General features: G+C 39.3%; 1 protein-coding gene across 10 annotated transcripts in view; it reads right to left on the bottom strand.

The window, feature by feature from the left end:
- The window catches only part of GAB1 (GRB2 associated binding protein 1), a 115404-nt gene that overhangs the window by 36855 nt on the left and 60745 nt on the right, over positions 1-17804 (bottom strand). For all 10 annotated transcript variants that reach the window (XM_072788235.1, XM_072788240.1, XM_072788237.1 and 7 more), the window contains exon 2: positions 1516-1810. In XM_072788235.1, the coding sequence (XP_072644336.1) occupies positions 1516-1810 (295 nt within the window). The remainder of the gene's footprint in view (positions 1-1515; positions 1811-17804) is intronic.

Here is a 17804-nt window from a genome sequence, read left to right on the forward strand (position 1 = left end):
GAAAAGCTCCAGTTCATTAGCTGCCTCCTATCTAAACTGGATGCCTCCTTTCCTGTCTCAGTGCTGCCCCCTCAGGATTCTGGATCCCCTCGTCCTCGTCAAGGGGTTTTCCCCACCCCACTGGGCCAATCCCAGTCCTGGAAGGCTCCTTCTTGTGGGCTGCTGACTGGCCAGAAAGGAAACAGCAGGCTGACCTGAGCTAATTAGAGATGATTGCTCTTTCACTTCAATCCAAAACTTGATGTTGATTATTGACGCAATTTTTCCAGCCTTCACTGAACCTCCAGCACTCCTAAATATAGATATTTGGAAGTGCACACTGTAAATGTGAGCATAACCATGAAGATGGTAAGGTTAAAGGCCGCAGGTCACCTTTATTTCTGACTTTTGACTTTACAAACCTAAATGTGTATTGCAGTCCCCTAGATATGTGTTTGTTGTAAAAGAAAGAGAAGTAGAGAGGTTGACAGGGAATAAATGGTCAGAACAGCTATATTAAAGCACCTGAAAAGGAATTCCACCTGTAGAATTCTTCATGAAACTTCAACCCACTCAGGTCTTCCCAGGACAGGCATTCTAAATCTCAGCTCCTCACGCAACTCTCCCCATTCCCTTATCATTCACAGCCCCCTGCTCTAGAGTCAAGTAGGATGCTGTTCTATCTCTGGGTCCCTGCTCTCCCTTGCCCCAACACCTAGAGGGTTCTGTATCCCTTTTTTCACTTATGTAGAAATTCTACTTCCTTCAAAAGCCTACAGTTTACCTGAGAAGCTTTTCTTCACTATGTCTTATCCAAACCTTGAGCCCCATCCCCCTCCATGCTCTTTTTAGGACCTCTGTTTAAGGCAACTCATTTGCTACTTATTCATCATGTTTTGTGACTGATAGTCAGTCACTTGCTTTTCATAGGTACTGGTAATCATTTTGGCTATTTCCTAACTTCATAATCCAATATAGTTTTTGTTTTGTCTTTTAAAGATTTTATTTATTTATTTATTCCTGAGAGACAGAGAGAGAGAGAGACAGGCAGAGACACAGGCAGAGGGAGAAGCAGGCTCCATGCAGGGAGCCGGACATAGGACTCGATCCCAGGACTCCAGGATCACGCCACGGGCTGAAGGCGGCGCTAAACCACTGGGCCACTGGGGCTGCCCTAGTTTTTAAGAGAACATCTAAAGAATACAGCCACATGAAAATGATGTTTTTAATAGGTGAAAAATAGTCATACATCAGCAGCACTATAAGGTTCAACTTGATATATACAGACTCAAGAAATGCTCTTAAATAAGTATGTCTTCTTGTCATCTTTTGAAGACATTTATTTAGACACTGGCCCATAATGGTTAAATCTCTCCTAAAAATTTCTCCCCAAACTGATTCCAAATGTTGTTAGCTATTATAAAAAATAAACAAAATATTATATTGTGTAACTGAAATAACAAAGAATTTTATAACTGTTCTAAAAATGCAGTAATAAAGGAGAACTCTGGCTGAATAATAAAATCTTGAGCTTACCTTCTTCTGTAGGATTAAACCCACAGATATCACAAATACAACGAACCCACTTATTCATCTCTTCCTCACTGTCTGCTACCAAGTAGAAAATTCGGTCAATGGTGTTGATATCAAAAATGTAGCTGTTTTCAAACTCTTTTTTGTTAAACGTCAATCCAGCATCAACTTGTTGACATAAATTTAAATCAATAATACGGATAGGCTTCTTGGCATGATCATTTTTGTAGTATTCCAAGACATCTGGATCTCCAGTTAAGCGACCACTGCGTAACACAAACCATCTCCTCTTCCATGCCTAGGAACGAAACAAAATATCCATCTAGTATTAATTTATGACATTTTTCAAGAAGGTGCTCACTCATCAAACCAATTTTACAAATACATTGTGTAGAGAAAGTCATGTGTTTTATTATTATTCATTTCCACAGAATCTACCACTCCAGCAAAGTTTACTGATGCATCAATTAACAGTGTGTCTATATATACATATTTATTATTTTTATTAGATTTTCTAATAGAATACTAGAAGATATTGATTGATATTAGAAGATATTATACTAATATGTAATATCAAGTCAACCAACCAAGGAAGACTTAGTTTTCATTAAACATAAAAAAGCAGTGATTTCAACAAATGGTGCCAAGAAAACTGGATATCCACGTGCAAAAGAATGAAGTTGGATACTTTACATCACACAAAAATAAATTTAAAACGATCAAAGACCTAACCATAGGAGCTAAAACTATAAAGCTCTTAGAAGAAAACATAGGGAAAAGCTTTACAACATCGGATTTGGCAATGACTAACCGGATATGCCACTAAGAATGCAGAAGAAACACAAAAGAAAAAATAGGTATATATCAAAATCTACAATTTATACACTGAAGGACTTGATCAATAGAGTGAAAAGCCAAGTCACAGAAGGAGAGAAAATATCTGCAAATAAATTCTCTGATAAAAGACTGATGTCTATAATATATAAAGAATTCTTACAACTCAATAATAACAACAAAAGCAATTTAAAAATGGGCAAAGGACTTGAACAGATTTTCCAAAGATACATAAATGACCAATAAGCACACGAAAAGATGCTCAATATCACTATCATTAGAGAAATGCAAATCAAAACCACAGTGATACAACTTCATACACATTAGGATGTCTGTTATCAAAAAAGTAGAAAATAACAAGTATTGGCGACAATGGCAGAAATTGGAACCTTTGTACACTGCTGATGGGAATGTAAAATTGTTTCCATAATAGTATGGAAAATGGTATGGCAGTTCCTCAAAAGATTTCAGTTGTGAGTAAATATCCAAAAGAACTGAAAGCAAGGTCTCAAACAGGTATTTGTACACCCATGTTTATAGTAGCATTATTCACAATAGTCAAAAGGTAGAAGCAACCCAAGTATCCACTGATGAGTGAAGAAATTAATAAAATGTGGTGGTATATAGATACATATGGAATATTACTCAGTCTTAAAAGGAAAGAAAAATCAGACATACGCTATAACATGGATCAATCTTGTGATGTGATACTAAATGAAATAAGCGAGTCGCTAAAGGACAAAAAATTGTATGACTCCACTTATATGAGGTACCTTCTTCGGCAATCGAACTCACAGAGACAAGCAGCAGAATGGTAGTTGCCAGTGGCTGGAAGGCAGGGATAAGGAGTTAGTGTTTAGTGGGTACAGTTTCAGTTTGGGAAGATGAAAGAGTTCTGGAGATGGACACTGGTGAGGGTTACACAACAAAGTGAATGTACTTCACGCCGCTGAAACTACACTTGAAAATGGCTAAAACGGTAAATTTTATGTTAGGTATATCTTGCCACATTAAAAGAAAAACAATAACTTTCTTCATGCTTTAATATCATGCCATAAAGAATAAAGATACTTCATGGGACACCTGGGAGGCTCAGTGGTTGAGCGTCTGCCTTCTGCTCAGGGCGTGATCCCAGGGTCCCAAGATCAAGTCCCGAATCGGGCTTCCTGCATGGAGCCTGCTTCTCCTTCTATCTATGTCTTTGCCTCTCTCTGTATCTCTCATGAATAAATAAATAAAATCTTTTAAAAAAATATAAAGATACTTCAAAAGAGTCCTTCGTATTTTAAGCCACAGATCGATCTCTCTCTCTCTCTCTTTCATCTCTTGGGGTGGTGGGGCATAAGTAGCAAGGAGGAAGGGGAAAGGGGTTCAGAAGCTTTCCTGATTTCTCAGCTGAAAAGCAAGCAAAGAAATGGACTATATGTCCTTCTGGACAGTCTATTTGTTCAAAGACCATATGGATAAGATCTATATTCCCCGAGTGTAGGCTGCAATTTTCCTTCTCCTTTCTCTTTTTCCTTCTCTTCCCAAAACATAGTGGCAATCTGGATACCTACTCACAACATACTCCCTCTGCAAGATTTGCTAAATTTTGAGTCTGATGCAATGCCTGAATCAGGAAGCCTAGAATTCTTTTACTATTACTCTCCCTGAAATCTACACTGATGAAATAAGAAAAGCAGAACCAAATAACCGCAACAGTCCACTTCAGCAGTCTTTAAACCCAACAACTCTGCCCAGAAACAATACTAAGCTTTACTCCTCTTTGAACGTCTTCCTCTTGGAAGAACTTAAACCGTACTCATAACTGAATTAACTTGGGTGATAACTTAAGATTCAACATTTTAATGGAGTATTTAAATTGCACCCATTCAAGGAAATGGTAAATCAGCCAGTTAATCATTCAGTAAGTTACTGATTACATTGTAAATATATGTAGGAAGAAACACAAGTAGGTAATTCATGATGGCCACTCTCAAGGAGTTGACTAATTATGATGAAATATTTACTATGCATGAAAATATCTGAGAATACAGCAAACCTGGCCAAGGATCTGCAGAACTATCCCAAAATGGTGAGGCATTCCTTCATGGAAAAACTAGGTGCAATCCTTCAGCAAGATTAATAGAAATATCACAAAGGCCTAAAAATATTATGTAGTTCTTTAATATCATCAAGGTTTTCATGAGAGACTCCCCTAACTCTGGAAAACAAACGAAGGTTGCAGAAGGCGACGTGGGTTGGGGGGGATGGGGTGACTGGGTGACTGGGTGACAGGCATTAAGGGCGGCACATGATGAGATGAGCCCTGGGTGCTATACTGTATGCCGCCAAATTGAATTTAAATAAAATTTTAAATAATAATGTCATCAAGGTTTTAAATTAACATCTCAGTCTCACTCTAGCTCCAAGTAAAGAGTAAACTATTAGCAGTGTCCAGGGAAAGGCAGTGGAGAGTTCTTACAGATGCTTTAGATAACACTGAAAAAAAGCATTAATGTGTTAATTCACATGAATGTAGCACTGCTTTCTGGATTACAAACATCCACTCAGTTAATACATAAGACATCTATTTATTTCAAAATAAATACATGTCATCTCTTAATAAAGTTATGCTTCTATGGATACCTCCCTCTCAAGCAGTAAACCTTGTAAAATGTAATAGAGAAAAGAAAATACAGTATTATGTCATTTATCTAGGGCTATCAAGGAATCCTATCTTTTAGTAAGTGATTTCTCCAGATAGTGAAGGTTCCATCTTTAAATACAGAAATGACTTTTTAAAACTTTAATGTCTTGCATGGAAATCTCTCTAAAATGCCTTACGACATAAGCCATTGAACATAATCCATCCATTCCCCAATGACTCAGACCAAGTATTCCAGCTCTCTGAGGCCACTGACCTGTATTGTACGGAGGATCACCTGCTCCTATACTAAATAGCGCCATGCTGCCGTGCTTGTCTAAGTTCCTCTATAATCTTTTTAATATAGTTAGGCTTATCAATTGTCACTGCTCTCTTCTAATAATACAGTTAATAGGATGCCAAACTGTTTCCTGCCTCAGAGACTTTGCGCATGGTTTTCCTGAGTCTAGTATGTTCTTTCCCTATCTTCGCCAGGCTATGACCTTCTAGGCCTTCCCTTCCCAACGACCCCCAATGTAAAGTAGGGAACAGTTTTAGGGACCTTATTATCTATGTAATATACTTTATTACCTATGTAGTGATTATCATCGTCATTTTGCAATTTTAATTTTCTTTGTGTTTATTTAGTACCTAATTCTCTAAGCAGATTGTGAAGTCCATGAAAACAGTGACCATTTGTCATTACATACTCAATGCATATATAGCACAGCATCCGGTACAATTGAAAGAATTCCCCTAAGACTCTATGGTTGTAAAATTTTGATCATATTAGATTAGGCAGATGGGCCACGTTGAATAGAAAGGTGTGCTTTCAAAAACTCTTCCACTTGAGAAAAAGAGCTCCAATACTGAACATATATATAATAAATAAACATAGCTAAGAGCTTTACCAAAACACATGCACAAAACACCTTAGGAGAACAACAGAAAAGAATGGAATGTGTCCTTCTGCTACAGCTTATGTGTCACTCTGTCTTCCGGTTAACGGTGGCTCCCCTGCCATTTCTTTGCTTCTCTGCTCAAATGATACTGTTCAAATTTAAAAGGCTCTTGGAAACTAAAATAAATAGCCAAGAAATGAGTAGCAATCAATCAGGGTGCAGTAGATAGGTTGCACTAGTGATTACAGAGGATAAGAGATGAACTCTTACAGCAGGAAATTACAACATTAAAACACAGACTTTAGCCAACAGCACCTGCCACTTATTTATTTATTTTTAACATGGTCCAAATGTGAATGTTTGTCTCAGTCACAAAATGAGTCACTCTCATTGAATCTGGCACAGATTAAACTGGAAAACAAAAGCAATTACATAAACTACACACTTTAATAAGGCAGATACAAAGGTTCTCTGGATTATGGTACAAAGCACAATTTAGCTACGGAATAAAGCTTGATGCTCAACAAGAGAACTGACATCAGCACCCTTGCTAATCACAGCACAAAAGCTTCTCTATGTTTTGTCAGAGTGCAAAATGGGCCCACATAAATCAGTCTTTGTTATCTGAAAATATCTGGGATTCTTAAAGTTTGCCCTATTTTTATCCTTGCTGCCTTGGTAGCCCCATAGAAAGCTGTACGTTGCCTCTCCAATCCTGCAGCAGTAACAGACAAAAAAGGGCAAGTTTTCTAGAAACCTTCAAAACCGAACACTCAAAGCAATTTTAAACAAAATTCATGTGACAAATAATTTTCACACTGGACTTCCATTACAAGAAGGTTTGCTTGAGAGGAACAATGCAAATTTACTTTGTTGTCTTTTCTTATATGCAATCATCATTTCAATTTTAAGTTGAATAAATGATGCAGGAATAAGACTTCCTCAACAGGTCTGCATTTTGAAGTAGCTGTAAAGCACCCTACTCTAGTGACATTGTCTTATGCCAGGGTTTTAAGAGTAACTTTGGCTACTACATTAACGTCCAAGGAGAAGAGACTATATATAGTCCATGGATCCCAGTGGAGATAAATTGATATAAGATACCAAACTAGATATCCATAATGCTTGGAGTATTTGCACTGCCGTTTACCCACTGCCTGTGTTCAGTGACCGCCGACAGGATAGGGCACACAGCGCCCTCCAAGCCTCTCCCTGTCTCCCCGGCCTCACCTCTTGCCTTGCTGCCTTCCCAACACACCAGAAATGATGGCAGTTCCACTAACACTCTGCTTCTGCCCTGCCTCTGGCCCTGACAATGCTGCCCTGTGACACATAACCCACCTCCCCACACTCAGCTCAGACCCCTCAGGGCACCATCCCTGAATGGGCTCCTCCACACTCCCCATTTCCACCCCGATCCTAGTTATGGTGTTTGACATTTCTACAAGTGAGTTTCCTGAGGGCTGGAGCCATAGTTTTTCACCTTTCATCTTTCTTTTCCCACTGCCCAGCCCCAAGGAGGTGCTCAGTCTATATCTGCTGAATACGCCAATCAAAGGAGGCAAGGATAAAAACATGGAAGTTCTTGCATTATTTATGTGTTATGGGGATAACGACATAACTGCAACCTGCCCCACCCATTTATAAACAAATTGTCAGGCTAGCTAGAGGTGTATAAGCTTCATTTGTCTTAAAAACTCTACAGATATGAGATGTATTTTTAAAACTTAATTTTAAAGGAATTATTCTTTTACATACTTTCTGTACTTAAGCAAATTATGTAAGTTAAACTGATAACAGGCTTGTCACATTGAATCAAAGTCTTAAAATAGGTTTATCATACACCCTACAGAGTGTGGGTATCAACCCATTGCCTGGAAACCACAGATGGAGTTCCATTATCTCATGGGGAGAAAAATAAAATCTCAATCCAGATTAGCCTCAAACCATTACCTGCAATAATATTAATAAATTCACAAAATAGGACTAATTGGCCCAAGATGGCAAATGGGCTCTGTTTTAAATAAAAACACTATAACTGTTGCTCTGCTGTTTTCTGACTTCTCTGTGGTATAACCAATCTCTTGATGCGTGCTGTAAATGCTTGCCAAGACTCCCTAACCCCTTTCCTGAATCCTTTACTGGAAGAATTAATTACTAAAGAAATAATCAATATACAGGTGGACTAAAAAAAAAAAAAAAAAAAGAGGTCAGGTGGTCCAGTGATTCTCAACTCTAACTGCTCATAAGAAATAACTGAAGAATCTTACTTTAAAAAAAAAAAAAATGATGCCTAGGGCCGCACCTCATCTCAGACAGATCGTCGGTCTGGGGCATTAGCCCTGGCACAGGCGTAGCTAGTTGTAAATGCTCAACAGATGATTCTAAAGTGCCCCCTAGACTGAGAACCACTGGTCCAACCAATAGGCAGAATTAGGTTGCTCAATGAAACAGAATTTCAAAAACCATCAGAGCTCCTTTTAAGCTTATTTCTATCGAATTCACCATGCCTTCTACTGTTGCCAGTGAGGTTAAATAGATCTCCCTACTTGTTTTTGTTTACAATATTTATCCCACTGGCAAATGTTTGAACTCCTTTCTACTGTTGGAAACCTAATCCATTCTTTAAGATTCTGTGCAAACCTTCCCCATTCCTCTCACCTTCCCTCTGGACTCTTGGCAATTCAGCAGTTACTACTCTGAAATGTCTCTTACATTGCTATGGGATAGTGTGGAACCATCTGTTATCTTGCTACACACACTTTCAAATGTTCCAATGTTTATGAATTATTTCCCCAACTAGACATCAAGTTCCTTGAAGACCAAGACCATTCCTTAAATTTTTCTGTATCTGCAACAACACTTTACACATTGCGAAGCCCTCAAAGCCTTCAGGGGATGCTTTTGAAGTTTTCTGTTCATCAGAATGATTGCAGAGAGTCAGTGAACTTAGAGGAGAAGATCTCAGGGAAAGAAAAAAGTCCAAAGTTGCTATTAGGATAAAGTGCAAACTCCTTTCATAGGATGACATACAGGGTTCTCTAACACCATACTTACCTGCCACTCACCAACCCCCCTCGATCTCTCACCTCTACAGACGACTGCACCAAACACCCACACTCTGTTGTTTTGAGTCTAACACATCTTACCTCTCTCACCCAATGGGCTCCTGCCCATTCTTCAAGACCAAGCTCAAGACCTCTTCTTTGAAGCTTTCCTCAACTCCGGCCTAGTTAAGGGACCTCCTGACTACCTTCCTCTGAACTCTCAGTACACAGGTCCCAAGCAGCCCATTAACCAGCCCTTAGAGCACTTGAGAGAGAACTCTGATGACTGAATTTAGGTCCCTGATCGTTGCCAAACCCTAACAAAGTTTGCCTTGATGTGACAAAATGCAGAACAGCACTTTCTACTTTCTTGAGCCAACTACCCTAGAAACATCACCATGGTAATTTTACTAACCCTGTATCATCCTTGAAAGCTGGGAAAGAAAAGACAGTGGAACTTTCTTATTTGAAATCTCTTAAATGATACTTCACAACTGACAGTTAAGGAAAGAAGATCATTACCATGAATTCTTTGGTAGAATTCAAAAGTTATGTATGATCTCCGAAATCTGTAAAATGTTAGTGCTGAAGATATGTGTTTCATAAGATGAAAATGCCATTTTTGGTAAGACAGACTTTAATCTAAATTTCTTCATTGGGGTAAATGGTTAAATTAATGATGAGACATCTATATAGTAACAAATTGATGCAAAGCACTTAAAACGTGAGATAGAATCTATATATGAAAAATGTCCACAAGATAATTGTCAAATGAAAAAAAAAAAAAAAGAGCAACCTGCAGAATTAAACATACAGTAGAATTTCCATTTGTCTGACATTATTGTGTGTTTGTTTGTACACACAAACTATGTTTAGATAACATGTGTCTGGAAGGAGACACACTGGAAGCCTTAACTGCAGTTAATTCCAGAAATAGGGATGGGAAGGTCAGACAAGTTTCCTATTTGTATTTTACATACTTTTGTCATAGTCTGATTTTTTTCAAGGAGCTGCCACTTATTACTTCTATAATTTAAAAAATATTACATGCTTAAAAAGCTTACAGCTAAAAATGCTCTAAAAAATAAAGTATTAATATTTAAAAACTAAGGAATGATGTACATAAAACAAAAAAGTTTATATACACATGGAAATACATACCTTCTTTTCTTTACTCTGAAATTAGTGAATGAATTTAGCCTTTCTTTTAAATATAGAATTCCAGGATACATCTGGAAGGAGTCTTAGTCAGGAAATAGTTTAGACAAAGTATGACTACTTTGTTTTAAAGACTGGAATTTAGGGGGTTAAAAAAAAAGGGCAAGTAGGGAATACTTAAAAGACTTCCCATAAAATCTGGTGATTGTAATATTCAAATTACTTTAATTTTCTTTAAAAATCATGTCAGTAAATGGTAATGAACTAAATATCTAAATATTAAATATCTAAAATAAGCACTTTGGGGATTACTTTACCTATTAAAAATACTGAATTTCCATAATAATACAACCAGGGTAAATAAAATAAAGAAAAACAAATTAGCCATGAAACAGGGACAAAAGAGAACCACTTGCTTTAAAAGACTTGAGTTGTTTTCCAGGAAGCACCATCTTTTCTCACAGAGCAAAATAAGGAAAAAACAGGCTCGGTGGAAGTTTCCACTCCACTGGCTCTATCATTATGATCATCTGTTCCAAACACACACAAGCCTAAAATTTCCTGTTTTCAAACCATTGTCACCATTTTCTAGCCTGGTGCTATCTGTGCTAACTTTAGCTTAGTAATATAAACAAAAGAATACACCAAAAATAATGCAGAACAATGCCTAGATGTAGGCTAACAACTGCTCCACAAACCTCTTAATAGGAGTTTACATATATTGCCTGGACAAAGACAAAGTAGCTGGACCTGAAACAACTTCATAATAGCAAAAACAACAACAACAAAACCAAATTTTACTCAGAAATCAATACTACAGTACCTGAGGGGAAAAAATCAGGGAATTGTAAGTCATTAATTAAAAGTATGTATCATTTACTTGTAGAAATCACTGTTAAACTGATGTCGACCTCCAAGCCCTGGCATCCGTCCTACAACAAACAAACAAACGAAAGAAGCCACGGCGGAAACTCCTGGGTATTTAACGTACACAAAGCACTTCTTACACCTTTTCTGGGTCACAGGCCACTCGGGGAATCTGATAAAAGCAATGGAACTGTTTCTTAGAAAAAGGCACAGAAATGACATTGTACACAGTTTCAGGGGTCCATAGGACCCCCGCGGCTCACGGTAAGAAAGCCGGAACCAGAACAACACTTCAATACTGGTTACTACAAAGAAGAGTTTGGTAGAGACCTGGGCCCCAACCAGGGAAACCCGTTCCTTCAAGCCCCAAGGGGACGGAGGTCGCCTGGGGCGGTGACTGCTGCACGGGGCAGGGGCAGGGCGCAGGCACTGTCACCTGTGAGGGCTCCTTCCTGGAGCTCATCACATTCTCAACGTCAGGGCTGCAAGGGCAACTCTGACTCTGGGGCTTTTCTGGCTTCCTTCCCCTGACCAGGAAGAGGCTGAAAGGGGCAAGGGCCTGGCTCTGCAGGTCCAAGAAAAGTCTGCAACATCCTGAGTGGCCGAGGCGAAGGCCTGAGGGACACAGAGCTGAAACCGCACCTGGAAGAAAGACTGCCGGCTAGGGGTTTCCTCTGATCGCCCCTCTTCTCTCCATGATGTGCTTTAAGAGTCAGGAAGCTCATACCAGGATGCAGTCATGGGTGAATGGGGTCAGGGCATCCACTTCACCTCCTGGAGCAGGACTTCAGCCCTGCCTGACAAGGTAGCTGGATTGCCTCGGAGCAGCAGGTGCTCCTGAACTCTAACGGGGACCTGGGACAGTATCTCCTACGGATTTGATATTCTGGACATTCCTTGTCCTGCATGAAACTAAACACAGAGCAGGTAATAAATGCTTGTTGAGTGTAACTGAATTTCAAGACATGCTTACGTGAAAAAAGGGAGACAATAAAAAGCGAAAAAAAGAAAATGTAGTTGGAATCGTACATAATCTGGCCAGTTAGAGATTCAGAAAGGGAGCCACAGCTAGTGTGCACCTGTTTCCTGCGTATTTCCCTAAGAACCCGTGAAGGCAGAGGTAGCACAAAATGTCCAAGCAGATTCTTACCAATCTGGCTAAAAACGGCAAAAGTATGATAAAGGGCTGTGAAGTGTCAACATGAGCTCCAAACATGTCCAGAGTCACTGAGCCATTAATTTCATGTCTAGGAGTCTCATCTAAGGAAATAATGCAGAATGCAGCTAAATACGTGAGCATCAAAATATTCAACACAATATTATTTATATGAGTAAATAACTGAAACGATGGAATATTCAACAATAGGTAGAGTAACCAACCATCGCAGTTTTCCCAGAACCATTCCTGTTTGAGAAAACTGAAAGTTCTATGCCTTGGGAAACCCCTCTGTCCTGAGCAGACCAGTGAGGCTGGTGACAGTAGGAATCGAGTAAGTGAGTTATATGCTCCATCTCCATAAAGCAGTCTGACATAGTCACTAAAATGCTTTTTTTTTACTAAAATGCTTTTGAAAACCATTCTTAGGACTTCTTCCCCCTACTGTTTACAATAATTCCAAAATACTGAGAGATTTTGGCAAGGAACTAATCTTTTCCATTTGGAACAACTGGAAACTGTGAAAGAATGCTGGCAACGCTTTCCTTTCTACTGTCACCTGTCACCTGTGCCAGGTAGAGCGGACTGCTCCGGGGTGGCCCCAACGCCTGGTGCACACTGCTACCTGAGCACCCTCTTCTTCTGGCAGGTCCAGTATCCTTTGTACGGCTGCTTTCTTCCCGCAGATCCTGTTTTATTCCTCTTTACGTGCTGCGCATAGTGCGTAGCATCAAGGTCTTGGTGACCTAAGAGGCGTGAGGACTGTTACCTGAAGAAACGGACTAGCATCTCCTGGTGACTCCAGGGGCTCTGCTGTCCACTAACTGAGTCTCCGCATAAACGGGTGATCCACCAAAGCAACAGGCCTTCTTACTCGGTAAGAGTTCAGCCATAAATCCTACCAAGTCTCCTCTCCAAGGTTCAGTCAACAAAAAGTGAAACTAACTTAATCAAGAGATAACTCAGTATGAACCCCGCCAATGTACAAACCTTGCGAAACTACAACCTCAGACAGTGCCTACGGTATTAGGACTTCCACATATTTTAGTTATGAAATATTACTTGTGGTAGTGGACTTAATTATAGTTAATCCTCTCTCCGCACACACATTCAGTGTCGTTGCACATATGTGTGCCTGTGTAAATGATACTCCAGTGCCCAAGGGCGGAACGTGACGTCACGAGAGAGAATATGGGCAAACTGCCATGTGCTCGAAGCATGATGTCAATTGTACCTTGTTTAACTGAAAAGTAAGGTGTGAGAATTGCAATTAAATGTTACTGCCGAAGTGGTAGGAAGTTGGTATCACATCTTAAAGTCACAAGATCTTCTAGCTCAGACATACATTCTAATTGCCGTTTAGAGCAATGCTGTGCAACGGAACTTTCCGCAACTCGAGAAAGGACGACGCTGGCCCTCACAGCAGCTACTGGCCACACGGCACCATGTAAAACTTGAAAAGTGGCTGGAACAGCTGAGGAACTGATTTTCTAATTTATTTAAGTTAGTCCCCTGCGGCTACTAACTGCTAAATGGACAGCGCAGTCTTACAGTCCATTTGTCTGACTTGCGAGACAGGCAATACCAACCGCTGAAGAGTCTTAGGGTTTAGGCCCATCATGTGTTGTGGTGCGCTGCCATTAGCTGGGCGCCCAGGATGGTGATGATTATGTGAACCTATTTCTTGATTTTACTGTGTTCCACAAACTCACTTTGCCCCACAAATGCATGTCATCTATGTTGTTATTACTATTTGGAAAGGAACATGCTTACTTCAATTGAGATTAAAAAAAAATAGAATACCAATAACAAATCTGGAATGTAAAATGTAAAAAAATTATCTTCCATAAAACCAACAAATTTCTAAACTCTATTTCTTGTTCAGCTATCCAATCCAAAATAATTAATGTTGGAATAGAGCTAGTGTTTTGAGTTTCCAGCAAAACACACAAAAAACGTTCTCATTTTCTGTTCTATGTTTCTTATTGAACATTCACAATTCATAATAAAGTAAAACACGGATACATTGAGACTTGGATCATGGTTCAAAAACAACATTAAGAACCAGAGGAATAGCACTGAAGTGTTACAAAAACAAATTTCAAATTTCCATAATTACATTTATACATAATAAGCCAAAATAACGCTTAGTACAATTTTCTTCTAAACATAAAACTCACACCAAAGCTTCTAGAACAAAAGAAATGTGGCATTGGAAGTTTTCCTTAGGATGACACTTCCAAATACATAAATTATGCATTCTGGAGACACCAACTATGAAATATAGCAAGTTCAAGATGCAAGGAAGAATAACCTCATGCAAAGAGGGGAACTAACTGCAAAGTTGAACATGTACAAAAATTACTCCAAGATAATGAAATCAGGAAGATCTCTGATGCAAACGTGGGAGCTTCAGCCCGGGTACTGCTGCTGCTGACCCCCTGCCCCTTCCCCACCACGACAGAGGGGGTGTCGCTCTTCCCTAAAGCATCATTCTTTGAGTGAAGTCACTTTTTCATTCATGCTACATGCAGACAATGATCTCATCATATGAGAAAAGCTGTTAGTCATTTACTACTTTTTGTTTTCAATGGTTCAGTGCTCCCCTGCCCATTCTGTGGAGTGCTGGCCCTAAAAAGGAGCCCAGCTTTCTTGTTTCTGTCAACTTTCTATCTCTCCCTCTATACCACTCAAGCCTCATAACCTTCGACCAATAGGAAATAGATACAAGGGGCTGAAAACAACAGTGACTTTAAGGATTTGTGTATGAGGATTTAATGCTTGAAGACTAGGAGAGAAAGGCTGGAGAAGGAGAAAATGACTAGCTATTTCTGCCAGAGGAATAGCAGTGCCATTTGCAGCACCCAACTCGTCTTCAACTCCAAGCAAAACTGTTACCCAAGTTATACAGTTCATAAATGCTTAAAAATTATGTGCCTTATGCAGAATCGTACAGATATAGATACACCCCAATACACAGTCGACGCAAGATAACTTCTTACACTTATCTGCTTTAAATATGTTAGAAACCCTATGAGACAATCAGAGTCATTCACAAAGTGCCGGCATCTGAGGTAACAGACGACAACTGACTGTGTCTGACTTGCCAACTTGAAAGTTCACTAAAGTCTGTAAAAGCTAAAAATAACCACACAAACATGTTTACAGCATTTTGAAACGACAGGATCCACACTGTCTTCTAAATATAAACCTTGAGTTCGGAGCACAGGGATTGGCTTTGGGTTTTCAGGGACGTCATCAGGACATCCCACACTTCACCACAGAAATTCACATTTCAGTATTTTACTTTAAATATGCAATTGGTGGTATTTAACTAGAGTGAAGGAGGAGTGGATTTGGAATGGGGGAGATGAGCAGAAGAGGAAAAGACGTGGCACCTCTTCCCCCATTTAATTAGAGAGAGGGCTTCAGAATACCACAAACCCCCAACTCTTGATGGTGGGACGTGACCTTCTGAGAGAGGATATCCTGTCTGTATTTTTCCACTCAATCTATCCATTCTCCAATCCAATCTCTTACCCCTTCCTCATTCCTGAGACTATAGATGCTGCTGCAATAGATAAATGTAGACCGGAAGTCAAGTGGAATATACACACATCTGGAAAAGTCCCAGCTGCTACATGAATACAGGCATGTTGAAGGAAACTATTTTAATTTTCATTCTATTCCTTAAAAAAAAGTGAGATAATTCTAAATCACTAATCATTAGGGAAATGCAAATCAAAGCCACATTGAGGTATCATCTCACACCAGTCAGAATGGCTATTATCAAAAACACAAGAAATAACAAATGCTGGCAGGGATGTGGAGAAAATCGAACCCTCGTGCACTGCTGGTGGGAATGCAAACTGGTACAGCCACTATGGAAAACAATATGGAGGTTCCTCAAAAAAAGCTAAAAACAGAAGTGCCAGATGATCCAATAATTTCATTGCTGGGTATTTACCTGAAGTCAATGAAAACACTAATGCACCCCTATGTTTATTGCAGCATGATTTACAATAGTTGAAATATGGAAATAACCCAACTGTCTATGGATAGACAAGTAGATAAAGAAGATGTGGTGTAGGGATGCCCGGGGGGCTCAGCAGTTGAGCATCTGCCTTTGGCTCGGGGCATGATCCTGGGAGTCCCGGGATCAAGTCCCACATGGAGCTCCCTGCATGGAGCCTGTGTCTCTGCCTCTCTCTGTGCCTCTCATAAATAAATAAATAAATAAAATATTTTTTTTAAAAAAGAAGATGTGGTATGTATGTATTCCATTGTGTATATGTATATACACAATGGGATATTTCTCAGCTATAATAAAGGATAAAATCTTCCCATTTGTGAACACATGGATGAATCTAGAGGGTATCATGTTGAGTGAAATATGCCAGGCAGAGAAAGACAAACACCATATGATTTCATCTATATATGAAATCTGAAAAACAAACAACAGTAACAGCAACAACAAAGAGAAAAAGATACTCATAACAAAGAACAAGCTAGTGGTTGCCAAAAGGGGAGGGGGTGCAGATGGGCAAAATGGGTGAAGGGGATTAAGAGGCACAAACTTCCAGTTAAATAAGTCACAGGGATGAAAAGTGCAGCATAGGGAATATAGTCAATAATACTACTGTAATACACTTATTTAGTGAGCATTCTGTAATGTATATAATCCGTGAATCACTATGTTATACATCTGAAACTAATTTACTATTATAACTACTGTATTTCAATTAAAATTTAAAAATTAAAAAGTCAAATACTTCACTTGTGTTAGGCATCATAACCTGAAGACATTCTTGAAATAAATACTTCCACTTCTTAGCCATTTAAATGTTTATTCTTTAAAAATTAAAAGATTAGGCAATCTACTTATAGATTATCATCTACCATGAACAAAGGATATTTGCTCCAAAAACAGCGGGAAAGTTGAGGAGAAACAAAGTACCTCTCATGAAAATCTGACTGGCTTTAAAAATGAAATGGAACCAAAAGCACCCCTCTGTATTTTGTTGAGTAACTGACCATGAAACGGCAGAGCAAGGAGATTTTCATTTAAAGATTCAGATTATGTAACCGTAGGCTGGCTGAAGTAAACGACTTTTTGGTAACTAAGATGTAACTCTTGGAGGAGCAAAGACAATGGAAGAATAAAAAGCACAACATCTTCAGCCGTCTTCCTAGACACGGCACGGACTTAAGAGGAAGGTCTTGTGGTCTCACTCACTCAACAACTGAAGTCCCCATTCCAACCCCACTTGGCATTCTCCTCTTCATGAGCACTTTGGAAAAACAAACAAACCGGAAATAAAAACTGTCCGGCACTGTGGCCATCAAGAAGCTCTTCTGCTTCCTCTGGTCCTAGTTCTTCCTTCCCATGGCTTAGAGGGCAACCCTAACTTACCCTTTGTTACACTCAGTCTCGTAGGCTCTCTCGTGTCACTGCTCTCAACCCAACACATCGAATGGCTGACAAAGAGGAGGAACTTAGTGTGGTGACTGAATAAACGAGCGAGGGTCTGCACGTACGAGGGGAACCATACAGGGATCATTACAGTCATCAACAGATGATGGTTACGTGGTTTGAGGGTAGAAACACGCTATAAAAGCAAAACAAACACTAGGACAATGAACTGATTAAAAGTTATCATTAAACTTGTATAAATATGTTTACACTTTGAACGTAGAAA

Source organism: Canis lupus, chromosome 20 (genome assembly GCF_048164855.1).
Source record: "Canis lupus baileyi chromosome 20, mCanLup2.hap1, whole genome shotgun sequence".
NCBI classification, from domain to species: domain Eukaryota; kingdom Metazoa; phylum Chordata; class Mammalia; order Carnivora; family Canidae; genus Canis; species Canis lupus.